The following is a 19,712-nucleotide window of genomic DNA, read 5'->3' on the forward strand; positions in this document are numbered from 1 at the left end:
CAGGCGTGCCCTTTGCAGAGCCCAAACACATCCATCCCTTCTCAATCCCCACAGAGCCACAGAACAGCTGGGTTTCCATAGCCATGCCTGTTGGTGTGCAGGACTCCTGCACAACCTAGGGATGCAACTCCAGCCCAGCCCTGCAAATCTAGAGGCAAATCTACCCTGAGAAAGCCTACATGGATTGAATTGTGTGTGGTATGTCTGCCTGGACAGCTGAGGGGAAAGTTCTGCTTGATGGAGAGGGACACACAGTGCGATGAAAGGCAGCAAGCAGGGCAAATGAAAGAAAATACTGGCTTACTCTGTGTGACTCTGTGAACTGTACTGCTGTGCTGCAGGGGAGCCAGGTCACAGTATCACCAAAAGACATGAAATACAGCAGGAACGTTCAATACAACTGAAAATAAATTAGAGAGGTGCAACTCAAACCAGTCACCAGCCAGTGGGAGGGAGAAGTTGATTCAATATCCAGTATAAACCGGGATAAACACCACTCCACCATTTCTTCCATCTTTCTTGGAAGCTTCTGGCCCTGCCCAATATGGGGTTGGAGCCACCAGAGCTGGCAGATCTTTGCTCTTACACAACTTGTCACCTCCATAGACCTCAGAGCAGCCTTCCAGTATCTGAAGGGGGCCTATAGGGATGCTGGAGAGGGACTCTTCATCAGGGACTGTAGTGACAGGACAAGGGGTGATGGATTTAAACTTAAACGGGAGAAGTTCAAGTTAGATATAAGGAAGAAGTTCTTTACTGTGAGGATCCTGAGGCACTGGCACAGGCTGCCCAAAGAAGCAGTAAATGCTCCATCCCTGGTAGGGTTCAAGGCCAGGTTGGAGAGAGCCTTGGGTGATATGGTTTCATGTGAGGTGTCCCTGCCCATGGCAGGGGGGTTGGAACTGAATGATCTTAAGGTCCTTTCCAACCCAAACCGTTCTACGATTCTAGGCCTTTTTCTGTGTCTTGCAAGAAAGGCAATCTAAGCAATGCGAAAGGTGCCCTGGGAGACAGAGGAAATCTGCTTTGGGAGGTAACCAGAGGAGGAGGTATTATCTTTTCAATCAGTTTCATTTGTCTCATTGAAACTGTTTCATTTTAGTGTTCAGAGAGCAAAATCAGAGATAATTCACATTTTGTCCTCTGGCAGGTCCCTGGAGACCCATAAAGAAAATCAGGCCTTGGAAGAGGAAGATAGCTGTGCTCTGTTTAAGTCCCAGAGCTGAGGCATGCAGCTAATACCAAACATTACTGGTGGCTCTCATTCCCTGGGACTTTGTAAAGGGCAATTACAGAACAACTAAGTCTGGACCAGCTGATTTGCCACTCAAAGATGTGAGGGATTTTCACCCAAAATCCTGAAAGAGCAAGAGCTGGGACTCTTTTCAGTGGCCAGACAGGGTAAGAGCTGGGTTTTGCAATGAGCAGACTGAATGCGGACCCGCACCAGGAATGTTTTCAAAGCAATTCAGCCTGGAATGCAGATTTCTGACCTGCTGCCAATATCGCAGTGGAAAATCTGTGCCCTGAGCAGCAGATAGGAAATTAAACTTCAGCTCCAATGCTGAGGGTATCATTTTCACCTCAGTGGTGGAGCTGCAGAAACCAGAGTCTCTAGAGAATGGGGAAATCCTTCCTAGCCCGCAAAGGGCAGTAACACCTCTCAGACCATTCGTCACTACTGGGGCAGCCTGGATTAACACCATCCTGTTGTTAATCCTGACATCCTGGGGGGGGGAATGAAGGTGTGATGTTGGTGAACAAGGAATCAACGTCATGTGTTTCCAAAGATGAAGGTGCATGCAGGTCTGCTTGGTCAGAGGTAATGCAGTCACTTCAACCACGGGATGAAAACCAAGGCTGAAGGAGAAAGGCAGCCTGTGAAAACCCTTTCCAAATGCCTGACTCTCCAGCTGTCCCCTCTCCAAGCTGAATGTCTACATGACAAGGCCCAGCAGCCAAGTACCCTGTAGCTGGTAAAAATAAGTATAAATATGAGGAGGCCTGGGACTGTAAGCTCAAGTAAGGTCAGAAGCTTCTGGGAAGAAGAGATCCCATGTTTCTTTGAAGACAGGAAACCTTGAAAGCTCCTGTGTCTGAGATCAAGCAGGCATCTGCACCCCATCACTGGATGAGTGTCTGCAGAAACCAATGGATTTGGAAATCCATTCTCTGGGCATCCCTGGAGCAGCCCAAGGAGGCAGTGGATGGCTTCATGGGTTTTGGGGCCTGGAGGAACCACTGACGTAATCAAACATGGCTCCTTACACAGCTGAGTACAGGACCTACATTCATGCCTCCTGCTTCAATTTCGTCAGCTGCAACTGAGCTTCACAGAAAGAAATATCTCAGTTTAAAGGCTTCAGAAAAATCCACCCCTTTCTAAAATAAACCCTGTTGTAGAAGCTAACTACAGTCACCAAACATGAGTCACTGCCAAGAGGGACTCTTGAGCTTAAACTTCCAAAGTGTTTTCTCAGGCTTTTTGCTCTTAGATGAACAAGTCCGTACTATGAGACACCTTCCTGAGAACGAAACCAAGTCACTTTTTAATCTGAGGAGTGTGGCAAGGCATGGCCCCCCTCCTGGGTTATTCTGCAGGCAACAGAAACCACAACGGTCTCATTGCAGGCAGGGAGAGCTTGAGGCCTTACTGAATGATGGCAGGCTGTAGTCATGGAACTCCACATTAACAGCAGATTCAAAGATTAAATTATCTTTCTCTGCAATTGTCAGATTTTAACCTAATCAAATCATAGGTGGAAGTGAGTGATTCCTGTGGCAAAAGCTACAGCCCTGCCATGATGGCCAGTGCTGCAAAACAGTAATGAAGGGTGTGAGCTTAGAAAATCAAGATAAAATCTGTAGCGTTTTGGCTTCTGGGTGTCCTTTCTTACATGGCCTTACTATGCAGGTATAACCCAGGATCAGAAGCAACAATAACCTCTTAGTATCCATCCTAGGTTTATGTACAACAGAAGAGGAAAAGCATCCGCGAGATCTTTCCTTTCTGTCCCTTAATCCCGGCACCAAGTGAGTTTTCTGAAGTACGGAGTTCTTGTGCACATAAAACCTTCACAAGTGGTTACGGTGTGTCTCAGAACCGATACACCCAGCCCCTGCTCCTGCCTGGATGTTCACAGCACCAGACCTTCTCATGCTACCCTCTTCCCCCATACTTCTGCTGCCTGGTTCTCCCCTGCTTCTCTCCTCCATCGCCTTTCTCCTGTCTCCTCTCTCTGAAAGGGTGCACACATCTGGCTTGCCTTTATTGTGTGATAAATCTCACCCTGCATCTTGGGTTCATTTTCTGAAAGTTTTGAATGGTGTCTTGGAAATGCTGTTGGACAATAGGAGCTCTTTGAACCCAGGCCAGCTGGATGGGACTCCTCGCATTGCAGCTGACATGCAGGCTTTGGCGGTCTTTCTCAACTCTTTCCTCTCCTTTCTTTATAGCATTTGAATTGCCCTCAAACTTTATTTTTGGAGTGGGCAATGCATTTCTGAATCTTTTCATCATTATATTATTATTAATTATGGTCATGGCTGTTTCTCTTTCTGCGGGCGCTCCTGGGTGGATCTCTCCTCTCTCACTTAATGTCTTGGGTAAGACTACCTTGGCCGCAACCCACTTGAGCGGTGACTCAGAATCCCTGGCCTGCTCCCAGGAGAGATGCAAGAGTTTTGCCAGTTGGTTTATAAAGAGGCCATCATTTTCCTCAGCTACTCTCGCTCAGCAGAGCCGAGCTGGGTGGAAAAGCTCAGCTGTGTGGTTCCAGTGAGTCCATCCCTGGTGGACAGGCCATCCCTGAGGTGCTATGAAAGCAGGGCCCTGCTCCTTGCGGATGCAACCAGGACAACTGCTGCACCAGGCAGGAGGATTCTCCCAGGGAGTCACTGCATGCAACTTCTCCATTCCCAAGCCCCTGAAAGATACAAAGAGAAGCAAGGCATGCGGGCAGGATGAGGCATTATGAGGGAGGGAGTACTGTTGCCTAATGGCTCATTTCACAGCTACCCACATCTCTTGAGTCAGAGAACTCTGTGTACTCTGAAGCAGGCCCCTCGGATCACTGGGTTTGAGGTTTGCTTGCAGCAGTGGTACACTGCAGAGAAATGCCATCCTCATCCTCTGGACATCTCAGACCTTTCCAGACAGTGGGAGGGTGAGAGCTGCTCTGTTTCTAAACGCAGAAGGGGACCTATGGCTCTACTGTTTGCCACTCCACACATTGAATTTATGTAGTGAAGAAGACAACTTTGCTACTGCGTGGATCTTGTAACTTAAATATATTCAAACAGCGTGCTTTTATGGAGGTGGATGTGCAAACCCTCTTCATTTCATGTGCTGGGAAGGACCCAAGAAAAAAAGAGATGGTTGGTCTTGGTGAGGCATGGCTGTCTCCCACAGACGATGGAGGGAACACAAGCCTGAATCCTTCCCTGCACTGCCTTCTGGAAACAGCACTGAGTGATGGAGGCAAGAAGATCACAGGCCTTGGCAATGGTAGTGTCAAACCATGACCTCCCCAGCTCCCCTTCCCACCTGCTTCACAGGGTAGCCGAGAGTCCTCACACTCTCCAGTGCTGGCGTTAGCAAAGGAGAAGGGCTGAGATCATCAGTTGCCTTTTACTGACATCTACCAAAAGGAGGAATAGGTCTTGGGCCAAGTAAAATTCCCCTTCCTCCTGTTCTGCTGCAAGAACAACCAGGGCAGGGAAGTGGGACCTACAACTCTGTGTTGGTGCTGAAGTTGACTGCTGAGCTGAGCTGCAGCAGCAACGCCAGGTAGAGGTGTCCCACTCTCTCCAAGCACAGCACCATGCAAACCACAGCCAGTTCCCCCTCCCTGGACAGCAGGATCTGTGCCGGCAGGGTGGCATTGCTTCTGCAGCTTGAGGAATGCAAACTGCCCGAGCTGCTCTTGAGGATCCGCCAGGAAAAGTCCACAAATAGCAACAGGAAATCAAAATGCCCGCTCCAGACATGCACCAGATACGAAACCATCCAGAGCAAGGAGAAAAACGCTGGACGATGGAGATTACATCATGCTGTGGATAAACCTGTGAGCCCGTCCAGCTGGGGCCATGCCAACAGGTCCAGATGGCGCAGGAATGCTAACTGCATAGCTACCTCTCTCTTGTCTTTGCCTTCTATTCCCTCTTTCTTTCCCTAATCTTCATCCCTCCTGGCCTCCTTCCCTCTTTCCTTTCCCAGAATATAAATAAATAAATCCTCTGGCAACTCTACATAATCCAATTTCATTGAATATCACAAAGGCATCTGAGACCAGTGGATAGGGCACAGGTCTCTAACACTCACTCACAGGTACGAAGGCTGCTGGGCAACCTCACGGCACTCCATAGCTGCTGGGGTTGACACAGGAATGTGTGCCTTGATCCCACCTGGAACTTCAGCCCCCGGCTGCAAAAGAGGAGGTTGCCAAAGCTGCTCCCTTGGAGCCTGAAGCACTCAGGGAAATTAAGGAATGAGCATTGCTCCTGCTCTGCTGCCGCTCGCCGCAGCTGCTTACAGCTGCCACTGGCTGCAGTTACAAAGGGAGGCAGAAAACAGTTTTGCTCTCGCAGCTGGCAGCCTCCAGCTACCACCCTGGTACTAATTAATGACAAAGAAAGGAGTGCAGCACCCTCTGTACTGTCCTCAGCCTTGACCAGAGCATCTGGTGCTCAGCTCTCCCTCAACATGATAAAAACTGGGCTCAAAGACATGCAAGAGAAGAATGAAAGGTGTGTGTGCTCTGCCGGGTGCCAGAAAGGGCTGCAGGCCTTTTACTCATTATTTGATGCTAATCCAGCTGCTGGGCTGCTGCCAACTGTATCTGACAAATCCTGAAGAGCAGCAGAAGCTTCAGAGAATGGAAAAGCAACATTTGCATCACTCTTCCCAGTGGAGGATGGTGATACTGACTTTACAACGGGTCAGGTAGACTTAGTCTGGGGAAAAAGCACCTGCAAAGAGAAGGGGGAAGTGCAAAACCGTGCACTGAGCAGCAGGAGGGACTGACACAGAACTTAAATACCCTGCTAGGGGACTGATAAAGCCATGGCATGCTGGTGCTTTCAGGTTACGACATCTGTCTCAGGTACAAACCAGGTGAGACACAGTTTGGGAGCCTCAGAACTTGGCACAGCCCTGACCATGGAGCAGTTTGGGGCAGAAATGTAACAGGGTGCTCTCAGGGAGAAGCTGGGGTTTGTGACCGGGCCAGGATGTGATTGCGCAGTGGAGGATGAGGTATGAGCACAGCCCAGTCACTGGATTTATAAAGCACAAATTGTTTGGTTTTCAGGAAGGCCCAAAGAAGTCAGACCAACAACAGTGTGGACCAAGTACTTTAAACCCTGCTGCTAACCGTTCAGACTGACACAGGAAGATTACTTCAGGATTAGCCTGAAGTATCTGAGGTCAGAATCAGACACATGCAGTCCCTAGGGATAAAGAACAGGAGAGGGGTGAAGGATAGCTGGGACATCGGTGGAGGATGGACCCACCAAACTTGGTGGTGGTTTTTCAGATGTTGATATTCGAAAAGGTTCCAAATATCATGTACATCCACAAAGACAGTCAGACTTCAATATGGACTTTTCCCAGCAGACACCTAATAGTAAAACCCCACTTCAGTCTAACTCTTCATTAATCTGCTTCACCCATTGATGGCAGAGCCCCATGTCAGTAACAATAAGGGTGTGCACTATTTTATAGCAGCAAAACTGTGTCACTGCAAGTGACACCCTGAAGATCACACATGAAAGAACAGGCAGAGCTGGGACCAAAATACAGTTCTCCCATTCCCAACATCCTCCCTGCACCACTGTCCATAAGGAGAGGAAAAAAAACACACAACAAAAACAAACCCCACATCATTCAGTTGGCAATTCAATATCTGTGGCTCAACAGCACCTCATCAGCTCTCAGAGTCTGCCACATTTGCTTGGAAAGAAGAGCCAGATTTCCAGCACTCCCTGGGCAAAGAGCTCTCAGATCGAGAGACTGAAAAGCCTTTGAAAGAAACCTTCCATCAACAGCCTTTACAAATGTCAGAGCTGGTTTCCTCCTGCCTGGACTGCCTGGCTTGCAGTCCCTCCCCTGCAGCAGCACTGAGTCCAGCCAGAAGCACCTGCCCAGCTTCTTCCTTCAATTGCCATGAGTTTACCGGACCCACTTAACATCAAGCTGCTCTGACATGTAACAATTAACTATCAGTGCTCTGGACCTGGGTCCTCTTCTTCATCCCGGTCTCCCTTTTCCCTTCTGGATGGAAAAGCTCTCCTCCCATGAGAGGGAGGGCTGCAAATACTGCACTGAGGAGCAGGTTTGCAAGGTAGACCCTTGGCCAGCGGAGATGGGTTATTCTTGAGCACCCACCTGGATGTACCATGGCATAGGGAGGAGAAGCCAGTGCCCCCCCAGCACAGGGGAATTTCTTTGGGCATCAGTCTGCAGAAGCTCACCTGCAGGAGGGATGCTGACAATCCACTCTGAGTGTCCAAAACCAATGCTGCATCCAGCTCCCTCCTGTGTAACGTGCTTGGTGTCAGGCCCAAGCTGTATTTCTCCTCCAGCCTTGGCTGCCAGGTTCTTCCTAAGGGAGCCCTGACATTCCTGCTGGAGGGGAACTCCCGACACAGATCGCTGAAGCTGAACATGTTACGTTGCATCTATTCAAGGAAAAATCTGAGTTTTGAGCTTTGCTCTTGAGGTCAGCCAGGCTGCCCTAAATGAACATTTTTTCCTAATCAAGACAAAGTCACAGTGTGAAGAAGCCAAAAGCAACTTTGCTGAGGTAGTCAGGGGTGAGTTTCCTCTGGAACGGGCTGGACAGTGATCATAATGAATGACCTCACATAAGGCATCACCTTTGAGCCCTAAAGATGGTACTAATTACCCCAGCACTGGTTTAAATTACGTACTAGTTTGAGGGAGAGGAGCCATGCACATTGCTTCCATCCTGAACGAGGAATTGCTGTAATCCTAGAAAGTGAGAAGATAAAATAGGAAGAGAAAGAAAGGAGTGAAAGAGCGTGTGGGTATCTGTGGTTCCAGCCTTCACGACATGTGTCAAGGTCAGTGTCAAGTGTCACTTGGACATTGACCAGAGTAGAGCAGCTCCACATGATTTCAAAGGCAGGAAACCCATGGAGAGATGTAAGAAAATATGAGTAAAAGGAGAGATGCAAAGAAAGAGAACGCGGGTGAAGAAGTTAGAAAGGGGTGGGTGAGAGGGGAAGGCTGGAGCATTCAGGTCAGCTCAGGAGACTATGGGAAAGGAAAACCTTAAATGCTGTGACCCTACAGGAAAGCAGAAGCAAGAAAGAATCACAGAATCATAGCTGGGAATAAGTTGGATGTAAACACTGCCTGGAAGGTGTGCAGGGAGCAACTGGGTTGCAAGACACAGCCTGCCTTGCAGAATGCTACCTGCAGTCCCCTGCCACCCCAGCCATGACCTTGGCTCTTCACAACCCATCAGCTATTTCTGATCTGAGGGACGAGGCAAAGCGCGCAGGAAAACACCCAACAACTCACAACACAAGCTGAGCTCCAGAGATAGGAAAGAGTAAGAAAAGGGCTCCATACAAGTACCCACCCTGTCCTATTGCTAGCCTGAAAACAGGGTCCTTAGCCAGGGGACACCAAGTGACATTAAAGCTGTATGCACAGAAGTCAGCTGCTACAGCAGGACAGCCATAGTGCCAGCATGGGGATGGCTGAGAAACACAGCTTTGGTTCCACCCTTGCTCTCACTTCTCATCTCATGTGGAGACACGAAGTCCCAGCAGTGCAGATGTGTGAAGGAGGATAAATAGGGTCCCCAGCAGAAAGCTGGGGTTGGTGGGATGTAGTAACCCCTGACTGGCTGGAAGTGAGGACTAATGCCCTTGCCTCCAACAAGAGCCACCTCTCCTGAGGAAGAACAATGCTGGCCGCAAGGCTGCCTGTGAAGCATGGCATTACCTTGCAGCACAGACCTGGGATTTACCTGGGAAATCTCCAAACCAGGTCAGGCTAAGAGACAGTTTTGGCCATTTCTTAGCTGAGCTGTAATGACCTGCTTCATCCTTGGTGCCCAACCCCTTCCCCTGCAACTCTGCAGCGAGGACACGCTCTTGCAAACCATCTGGTTTCCTGCAGTGGACTGTCCACAACAGAAGCACAGCACACAGGCTTCAGTGCGGTGACTCATCCCTTCCTTGAAATGCACTCAGTCAGTCAGGTACACGTCAGTCTTGAGAATCAAATATTCAAACCCAGCACAGCCCTACCTGTGGCTATGAGAAGAGGACGTGCCTTGTGGCCATCATAAAGACAGCTCCAGAGAGCTGAGCGTTTTCATTCGCTTCCTTTAACACTAAGAATTCTTTAAATTGTAAAGAAGTAATGGACTAAATGCTATCTAAATGCTACAGCCTTAAAACCTACAGGGAAATGCTGAGACAAGGCAGGAAGGAGCAAGCACAGGAGTAGACCTTTCTCAGAGGAAGAACAGGAGTACGCTGCAGAAGTGTCAGCCTGGCTACGTTCTGAACAGCGGGGCTGCACCCATGGCTATGAAATCCCTATTTTCAAATTTCCCTTTAAGGGACTGCTGCAGAAAATGCTCTTCTTTCCAAATATCCCTCTCTAGCACAGACAGCTCTGTTCCAGGCTTCAACGTGACCACCACAGCACCAGATGGGATCACACAGTAATGGATGGGACCAGGAAAGCACGGGATGGGAGCACTGCAGCACTAGAAGGGCTCCTGGTGGCAGCAGATACTGCGTTGATGAACCCAGCACATGTCATGGGATTCAGAAACCACCAGACACTATGCTTGGGCAAACATACTGGTACCAAGAGGAGATTCAATGGGCCAGTCTCAGAGGCTTTCTACAGTCTCATCTGTACAAATGAGACCTCAGGTTTCCTCCCCTCAGAAAGTAGTGATGGCATTGGATGGCTGCCTTATGACAGACTGCGTGGGGATCACCTGGCAGATACTGTACACGACTCCAGCATCTCCCATCTGGTGCTTGTGACATCCTCCTTCAGCAGGAGCGGACAGACGTGCTTCCACCTACTGCCAAGCCCTCCCTTTATTTACTCTGCAAGCACTTCCCCAAAGTCTTTCCTGCTTCTCCCCACCAAGATGATGGCTGTCTTTCCACTGTTTAACCCTGCTTTGGACACATGCATTCCTGCCCTCCTGCCCTGAGTTGCAACCTCTCTCCTAGCTCCGGCCTCCCAGTGCAGTTAAAGGGTTCTCCCATGTCTGCCAAGATGAGCATTTAGGCCAATGGATCCCCAGCACATGCAGGCAGCTGTCCCACAGATGAAGGTTTTGATTTAGGAAGAGTATCCCAAATGTTGATCGGTTTCTTGGCAGCTACGGGAGGACATACAAATGATCCCCAGCCTCTGTGGGGAAGTACTATCCCAGAGTTTTCCGAAGGAAGTTCAAGTCTCTCTCTGTCTTCATTACCACAGTGGAAACATGCTTTCTGGTGATAACCCTGCAGTGATGATGCTGTAGGTTCAGGGAACTTGCGTGTTCAGCTCTGGTTGCATCCGGCTGTTAGCATTTCTGCAGGTGTAAGTACTACTTTGAGACAGTAAGGAACAGCATGGATATGAAATGGAGGAACCGTGAGGTGGATCCAATAGACTTATGAAATAGGAAATCTGGGAACTATTATTTTCAGATTCATATTTTTGGCTGCACCAGGTCTCTCTGTGTCTGTGCTCCAGATCCCATGGGAATCTCTGACCGGCAAGCTCCAAGTAAAATGTAAAGAAAAAGGTCTTGCTTTACCCAGTACCTGGCTGACAGCAGGGATGTGTCACTGACCAAGTTTACCAGGCATGGGAACAGAGGCCCAAAATGCCGCATGTGTCCCCATGGGGGATTACCGTCAGTCCCAGGGATTCAGACTCCCATTATGGGAGAAGTCCCCTGTCTAGCAGCTGAAGAGATAAGAAGTGGATGACCACATCTGCCTGAGCTCTTCATCCTCCCTGTGTGTGGAGATGGTGAGAAGGAGCTTACACAGCATGAAACTCACTCAGACCAAAGGTTAGTCCAAGACATAAACACCACTTAAGTGCTATTTATGTCCCGTTGTAGGCATAAGAGGAGTAGAAGTGTTACAGGCTTCTTTCAAGAGTGATGGTCATCCATAATGAATAGCTTCTCTATCTTCAGGGGAAGCTCTCCTTATGAGTTGTTCCAGCACTGCTCACCACACACAGTCCTGCTAGTCTCCTCCTTTCTTTTGGCCAGGACAAATTAAGGGGAAGAACACAATAGACACTAAACCCAGTTTGCACTCCAGCAGCAGCCCATAGAGACAAGTAGTTTCCCATTCTGCGGTCCCCTCATGAGCTCCAGAAGATGCTGCTTGTCACATTGCCCAGGCATACAGGATCACACAGTGAGGGAGCACATCACTGTGCATTCCCCAGGGAAGCTGGGTTAGCACTACTGAGACAGCCTAAATTGCCATTTTGCAACTTCTAACAGTGAAGACCTCAACTAGCATGTAGGCTATTTTCTTGTCTTGATGTCTCTCTTTTAGAAGGAGGTAAAGAAAATGCTTTGAAAACCATAGAGTCAAAACAGAGCTGTGTTTGTATGAACACCCAAAGTAATCTTTGAAGATGTTTTTCTTACTATGAAATACAGAAATATAGTGAAGAAACAAACTCACTGGGGTACTGGGTTAAAAAGAAACACAGTTCCTGTTTGGTTGGTTTATTCTGGCTTCATTCTGACACCAGTAAAGCACAGAGGTGAACATGACTCAAAGATAAGGCTTTTGAAGAGTTTCACATCACTGATAAGAGCTGAGAGAGAAAGTAAGAGCTCTGAGTGCAGCTGTAATAGACCATAAGTGAAGAGATGGGTGCTCACAGGAACAGAAATGCTGGACTGGGCAGGAGACAGCAGGTGAAATGGATAAGCAGGCACTGCATGGAGGGTCAGCTTCAGTTATGGTGGGTCCTTCTGGCAGAAAAAGAGAGCAAAGTTGCCTAAATTCAAGAGCAGTGTGTGGCCTCCTGAGCAAAAGCAGACTGAGGGTGCTGTTAGCAATCACTGTATGTAAGTCCTGTTAGCAGAGGTAAGTGAGGTAAAAGAATCCAACCTCCTGCTCAGAGCAAGGCCAACCCTAAAACCAGAGCCTCAGAGCTTTGTCCAGATACGTCTTGGAAACCTCCAGGACTGTGTCTGTGGGCAGCCTCATCCACTCCTAATTCTCCTTACAGTGAGAAATAGTTTCCTTACACCCAGTCTAAACCTTCCCCGTTCCAATTCATGACCACTCATCCTCCTGCCATGCACTTATGGAAAGAGCCTGGCTCCATCTCTTCAGTAACTTCCTCACCAGTGCAGGCAGCTCCTGCTCCTCCTGAGCTGCCTCTCCTCCAGCTGAGCCAGCCTCCCTCAGAAGAGAAGCTCTCAGCCCTATCTATCTCAGTGCTCACCCCTCCATGCACTCAGATTTACCAACATCTTTCTGTCCAGAGCTGAACACAGATTTGTATTTCAGTTTTACAGTTGTCAGGAAAAGAGGGATAATCCCTTCCTGCTGCCTGGCTACCACCACCCTGCTGCTGCAAGCTGCTGCCTTTGCTGCTGGGGCAGATGCACTGGCTCAGTGCAACCAGCCCAGGGGTAGGAGTCAGTATTTGTCCTTGCTGAATTCCATGAGGTTTCTGTCAAACCATTCCTCCTCCTTCCCTCTGAATGGGAGCCCCACACTTACTCAGAGTATTTGTTTCAGTGTCAAGCACACAGACCTTTTTGAGGACACATCTACAGACCTGCCTTCATTCGCCACAATTTAGATGAACAATACAAAGAACCATTTTTTAAAGACCAAGATGACTCATTAGAAGTGCTAATGTTCAGGAAAGGAGAGTAGTTTAGAGACATTGAATCTTGTCCCAAAGGAGCACAGCCTCTGCAGCGAAGGTCCATCCATCTTTTCTTTCCGCTTCCTTTCTGAACAGATTACCCTCAGACTAAGTCTCATACTGGCATTTTATGACCAAAATTCCTGGCCTGCTCCAAGAAGAAAATGCTTGAACAATATCTGGAAAAGTTTGCCCATCTTTGAAGCAAAGGCACTGGCAACTTTGTGAGCTATTGTGCACGGTGATGCCTTGCACAGTTCCATGCAAAAAGAACTTCTCAACACATCTCAAGATCCCAGGAGATCTGGGTTTAGTAAGAAAATGTAAGTGTATTCCTTCCCCTCATGTTGTCATGCAGAGGGAGAACAAAGAGGGTGATGTATTATGTTCTGGCTCCTGGATCACCAACAGATTTGGTAGGCGAGAAGCAGCTACAGAATCCCTTCCCTTTTATCATCTACAAGAAGAGAAAGCATCAGCTTGGCTTTCACACTCCAGCAGCAGTTTGTGGGGCTGGCAGTTGGGAGAAAACCCACACAAAGAATTAATAATCCTTTGTACTTATAAACTAAGCACAACGATGCCTGAGTCACTCAACCCAGTTAACATGAAGTCAAGGGCAGGCTACTTCCAGAAGCAGCGAAAGGCCAGTTAAATGAGGCAGGACAGAGCCACCTCACGCTTCAAACACACTATCCTGGCAGGTGGCACCAGATGGCACTCTTACACAAAAGCTCCTTTTCACAGGGTCTGCTCGCAGGCAGAAGTTGTGTTGAAGCTATAAAGAGATACCACCTGTAGTCGGTTAGGGGTTCCCTGGCTTCTGAGTGCAGCCCACCTTGCACCCAGGTAAAAGGGTTGGTGCCCATATGTATGATTTTCACTTTGCTAAGGGAATAAATGGTCCTGGCATAAAGCACTTTGTATCAGCACAGCTTCATCCAAGCTGGCTGTATATGGAAGTAGGGAAAGCATAAGTCTACCAACAGGTCTCTCAGATATAGGCAGACAAGGCCTCAAGTGCCCAGTCCAGGCTGACATGCCCTTGGAAGCCTGGCAGGACACAGAGGGACTCTGCCCGTACAGCCCAACCGGAGTCAGTCCTTGAGGCATGGAGGGATCTTGGAAGTAAGGAGCTGGCAAGGTTTCTGGGAGATGGGGCTGCAGAATCTCTTTCCCAGACCCGCTGTGTCTCCACACCCCAAGTGTGGTGCACTGAACCTTGATGCAAATTCTGCATCTCCACTGTCTCCTCCACAAGGGAAGCAGCATAAAAGGCTTTAGATATCTGTTGGGTAGCAAAGCAGAAATGGGTTCATCAGATGTTTGATGGCTTCAGCCCTCCTCTCCCTGTCTCCTGCTTCTGTGTGGCCAGAGTCACTCCTAGCACTACAGTGGGATCGCTGAAGGGTTGTGACAGGGGAGTAACAAGCCATGGCTAAAACCGATGTTCAAGGCAGGCACTGTCCCACGGCTACGGCTACTCAGAGGCTGCCCGGGTTCCCCCTTCTGCCTCCGGGCTGGGTCCTGTGGGAGAGGGTTTGCAGGATTCGCAGCACAGCCTCCCACAGGGAGATCAGGCAGGGCAGCAAAAAGCCTCTCGGGGGGGGAGAGCTGCTGGTCTGGGGACTCGCCTGACTCCTCGGAGAGGCTGGGCAGCTTCCCGAGAGGTGAACAATGCCCCTTTGGTTCCTCGGGACTGGCAACACATTTTCCTCCGAAGTCACTCTCCCCCCTCACCCTCCTCTCCAAAGTAAATCAGCCCAGCCCCAGCGCCAAGCAGGGGATGCTTCATTTCCAGACGCCGCTCTGAGGGAAAGTTAGAAGCAGACGGGAGCGGAGGCGCTGAGCCCGGAGCTCTCCCGACGGCACCGGCAGTGCCTCCGAGCAGAGCCGGGCAGGTTGTTCCCTCCCCGCTCGGGACCGCTCGCTTCGCCCCCAGCCGTCACTCATAGAATCACAGAACCAACGAGATCGGAAAAGACCTTTAAGACCATCAAGCCCAAGCAGAGCGCGTTGTAAGAGGAAAACCCCGCGGTTCCGCGGCCGGACGCCAGGGGATACCGGCTGGGTGCGGGCACCCCGCGCACCCCGCGCTCAGGGACGGGACCCCGGCGCACGCAGCCCCGGCGTGTCCCGTCCCCGCTGCGGAGGACGGGGAGGACAGGAGGGTGCCGGGCTGCCGGCGGGCCCTTACCACATTGCTGAGGAAGTCCGCCTCGCTGAAGTCGCTGAGGTCGAGGAAGCCGGTGCCGGCGGCGGGGAAGAGCCGCTCGGCGGGGAAGGGCTCCAGGATACTGTCCATGGTGCCCGCGGCTCGGCCGCCCGCCGCGCTTCGCCGGGCTCACTGCGGCCGCACGCTCCGGCCCGCGCCCCGGCGGCGCCGGTCCATGGGGCGGCGGGGCCAAGGGGCAGCGAGCCGCGCACCGGGGCCCGCAGCGCCCGGGGCAGCAGCTGTCAGCGCCCCGCTGCCGAGCGCCGGGCGGGCTGCGGCACGGCCCCGGCCGCGCACCGGGAGCCGGCGGGGCGGGACTTCCCTCGCCGACACCCCCTTAAGGCAGCGCGCCCGCCTCCCGGGCATCCTCCCGCACCGACGGCGAGCACGGGCCCGGCGCCCGCGGCTCCCGAAGGGCCCGAGGGTGGTGCCGACACCCGGCAGGGCGATGGACGGAGCAGACCCTCCCACAGCTCTGATGGGGACCCCATCCATAGGGTTGGAATAATGGAATCAGCCGGGCTGGAGAAGACCTTTAAGCTCATCCAGTCCAACCGTTCCCCAGCACTGCCAAGGGCACCACTAACCGATATCGCTGGGGCCCTCATCTACGCGGGGTGTGAACCCTTGCAAGGACGGTGACTCCACCACCGCCCCGGGCAGCCTGTTTCAATGCCTGAGCACCCTCTCTGTGAAGAAATGGTTCCTAATATCCAATCTAAACCTCCCCTGGTGCAGCTTGAGGCTGTTTCCGCTTGTCCGACTTCTTGTTACTTGGGAGAAGAGACCGAGCTCACCTCACTACAGCCTCCTTTCAGGCAGTTGTAGAGAGCAATAAGGTTCCCCCTGAGCCTTCTCTTCTCCAGACTAAGCCCCCCAGTTTCCTCAGCTGCTCCTCAGCTGCGGACTCTAACAGACGTTTCCCTCATAATCAGCCATGAGTGCAGTCCATTGAAGGCAATGCAAACATCACTCTGTGTTCAGAGTGTTGCTGCTGAGCCTTTGGAATCAAAAAGGAGAGGTATTTGTGCAGGTAAGCTTCCCTCAGGGAGAACTGGAGCAGAGCAGGCTCCATGCCCAAGGGGGAGCTGCATGGATATCCCCCTGCTCTTGCTCTCCAAAGCTGGCTTGCAGGTAGGCCTGGCTGCAGCAGCCCATGTGGCTGCTCTGTCATTAAAGAGTTGGGCACCATTAAAGAGCTTCAGGAAGATTATATGGCTTCAGATAACTAGGATTATGGATCCCTGCCCTCTGTGATCCTTACTCCAACCAACACTCAGGAAAACCACTTATAATAATCCTGCTGAAGAAGCACTGAGTTTTTATTAATGTCTCTGCTTTTATGGCTCCATAGAGAACTGGAGTCCCAGCCCTGAGCAGTGGCTTTCCTGGTCACAGGAGTACAGAGAAAAAGCCCACAGGCAGCATCTCTTCTGGAATAAGCTTGGCAGAAAGTTGTCAGTGATGAGGGTCCTGGTTGAGGAATGCTGATTTAACCCGTGCTTGCACCAGACACTGGGTTTCCATCCATCCAGGATCTTCCTCCATGGGTCTCAGGACTAACAGCACAACCCAAGGTGCTCCTTGGCAACTCCGCGTGCTGCCTCCTGCACACAAAAGCCTTTATACTTGCACGCACAATGGGCTCTTTCAGTTACATTTCCTTTTACCTTATGTTTCAGTCAAGTGTAAAGAGCCTTTGGGTAAAAGGTCAGAAACATAAATTCAACCAGGATGGAGCTGTGCTGAGAAAATAATGCTGTTCCTCCTTCCTTAATGGTGAAGAAACCTCTGTCAGTGCGAGTGCCAGCGGGTTGAAAGGGGGAAACACAGAAACCCTTGCCACGGGAAGATGGGGAGAAGAAATACATCGAGACCCTTCATCAAGAAACAAACCTCTATCTCCAGCAAGGAGAAGGGAGTCTTTCCTCAGGGCTCCCTGCTGTTAGGGGCAGAAGGACCGAGCTCTGCAATAGCAGTGGTGTGACAGCCTAGAGTCATAGAACACATGCAGAGCCACACCAGGGCCAGCTTCACCTCCTGCCACTATCCACACACGGATATACCTCCCTCATGGTGAAGACTCACCGATGACAGTTTCTGGTTCAGTTAACTTCCAAGTTAACAAGAGGAAGCCTCTTCTCAGGCCACATGCTGTATTTACCCTCAGCACAAGGCTGAGGAAGCTCAGATGGTGTCAGCCCCCGTGCCTGTTTGCACAGCATGGGTGGCAGTGTCACAGGAGAGGTCAAGCAAAGTAAACCTCACTTGTTTGTCTGTGCTCTGAAGGAGAAATGCTTCGGCACATTCAGATAGGGCTTGTGAAGTCCGTTTGGGAGATTAAAATAGCTCAGGAAGAGATGGAACTGCCTCCTCTGAGCCCCTGCTTCTTGTTAGTACTTATACTACTGAGCAGAGCTGTGTGGATGCAGCTCCCCTCTATCACTGCTGTACCTCTGTAGGCACGGAAGGCTCAGAATCAACCTTTTTGGTATTGCAAAGCTGCTCTGTCCCATATCCCAGAGCTCTGATAGGGACCCCCATCCCTAAGACTGGAGCTCTGAAGTGAGCATTTCCCCCCTGTCAGACAGGAGTGCAGTCCATTAAAGGCAATGCAAATGTTACCCTGTGTTCAGGGTGCTGCTGCTGAGCCTCTGGAGCCTAAAGTGGAGGCATTTCTGCAGGTCTGTGCTCCAGAAGAGACCTGCAGACAGGGAAAGTGTTGATGGGGAGAGGGGAGGTGGCTGCAGTTCAGGAAGACTCAGGTGTGCTGCTGCAGTGATGGGGAAAGGACAGGCTGAGCAGCACTGCTGCAGCAGAGGCCCTGCAACTACAGTGCTTGCAACATGTGAATGGTGTTAACAGCATCACGTGGCCATGAAAAAGGTAAATGGCAAACTAGGACACAGGTGTAGGAATCGCTCCACAAAGCCTTCAGCATGCAAAATTCCCCTTCTACTCTGCAGAGGACTGGTACAGAATATGGCATTAGCCAAAATACCACATTGGAATTGGGTTTCTTTGGTCTATAGAGATGCCCGTGGCAGGGAGTTGGAACTGGATGGTCTTTAAGGTCCCTTCCAAACCAAAACATTCCATGATCCTATGGCTTTGAATCACATGATCACTCAAATTCCTTTTCAGCCCTATTTTCTCTGATTTTCTATTTAGATTTATCTGCAGTCTGATCACTGCAGGAGACTGAAACAGCAACCGAGTATGTTTAGGTTGAACAAGTCTCAAACTGACAGCAGATAAGCCTTCCCGGCCTCACATCTGATACTGCAAATGCACATGCATGACCAAGCTCATTTTATCAGTGCTGAGAAGTGAATCATCAACCCTGTTCCCATAAGAAAGCAATCCTGCTGTGCTCCATCCTGCCTTGTCTTGCTGCCTCTGCCTCCCTTTATACCTGTGGACAGAGGACCACAAGTCTCTCACTGTCGCACTTTGTCTTCACCCTGCACTGTTGTGAGCACAAGGGAAGCAGCCCCTGGGATTACATGCAGAGCCAGCAATCCAGCTTGCAAAGCTGAAGCTTTTGGTTCCCCCACCCAGACAGAGGCAGAAGGTTTCACAAACTCTTCGAGGATGAGTGTTTCCTGAGGAATGTGGGGTGAATTGCCTACGTTGGTGACTTCTGGTTTGCTGCATGCAGGCTCTGTTGTTACAAGAGGGGTTGTCTGCCTGGGGTTGCAGCTGGAGAGCTGATATGGGAATGATCCACGCTGTTATATCTGGCTGCTTTGGGAGTCAGGCTCTTTAGGATTTACCACAGCAGAGCTTTTACTTCAAATCTGGTGAGAAACATCATTTGTCCTGTTTGTTTTTCCAGCTTTGGTGTTCCTATGGATGGAATAGCTGGTTTCTGCCACAAGCCTTCTTCCCAGCCACAAAGGCTGTTTGGAGCCATGCTGGCTCCATACTTCAGCTCTTCACTAGCTCTTTATAGCACTTCTGCCTTTCTATCTCTCTGGCTTTCCTCTCAATTCGCTTACCTCTCAGTGTATTTCCTGGAGATGGTTTTGCTCACTGTTCCGTGCAACACAGAGGGAGCAACTGCTGAGCTGTAGGTGTCTGCCGCTGAAGTCCCACTGAGAACAAGGTGAGGATGGAAATGGGGCTTTCAACCTTGTTCAAAGAGGCACTGTAGTCCCCAGAGAGCCCTTTAGGAGTCAGGCCATGTGCGATGGGACAAGTAGACATGTCTCCAACACCTGCGCTGATTTCTTCATTTTGGTTTTGTGGGAGCAATACAAAACCCATGAATACAGAACCCAAGATAGGAGGGGGGGAATCCAGCAAAACATCCTCTAGCAAAAAAGTAGCTTTTGAGGAATGCCTTGCAGATGCTGGGGCCTTTCTCTGCCTTATGCTCCACAGCCCCACTCCATCCCAGGAATCCAGCTCCCTTTTGATTTCCTCCCATGGATGGTTTAAACTCTCACACACACTTCCCTCTCCAGCCAGCTTCAGCTGCTTCCCAGCCAGGTACCCAGCACACCTGATCCCACCACCAGTGAGCAGCAATGGGACAGGGAGAGCAGCCAGCAGGGACATCATCACTGTCTCAGCTCC

The 19,712-nt window shown here is 50.5% G+C and overlaps 1 protein-coding gene across 4 annotated transcripts in view; it reads right to left on the reverse strand.

Moving 5' to 3' along the window:
• CREB3L1 (cAMP responsive element binding protein 3 like 1) overlaps positions 1-15,333 on the reverse strand; it is a 49,243-nt gene extending 33,910 nt beyond the window's left edge. For 3 of the 4 annotated variants that reach the window (XR_009744929.1, XM_061462249.1, XM_061462248.1), the window contains exon 1: positions 15,114-15,331. Coding sequence is in view for 3 of the 4 variants with exons in the window: in XM_061462249.1 (XP_061318233.1) it covers positions 15,114-15,221 (108 nt within the window). In the remaining variant the exon portion in view is untranslated. Of the gene's footprint in view, positions 1-15,113 lie in introns of all 4 variants that reach the window. The other variant, XM_061462250.1, reaches the window with a different exon arrangement.
• Between the last annotated feature and the right edge of the window lie 4,379 nt (positions 15,334-19,712).

This window comes from Pezoporus flaviventris, unplaced genomic scaffold, assembly GCF_033815535.1.
Source record: "Pezoporus flaviventris isolate CSIRO_AGI_PZ_B2104156 unplaced genomic scaffold, CSIRO_AGI_Pfla_v1 ptg000035l, whole genome shotgun sequence".
NCBI classification, from domain to species: Eukaryota; Metazoa; Chordata; class Aves; order Psittaciformes; family Psittacidae; genus Pezoporus; species Pezoporus flaviventris.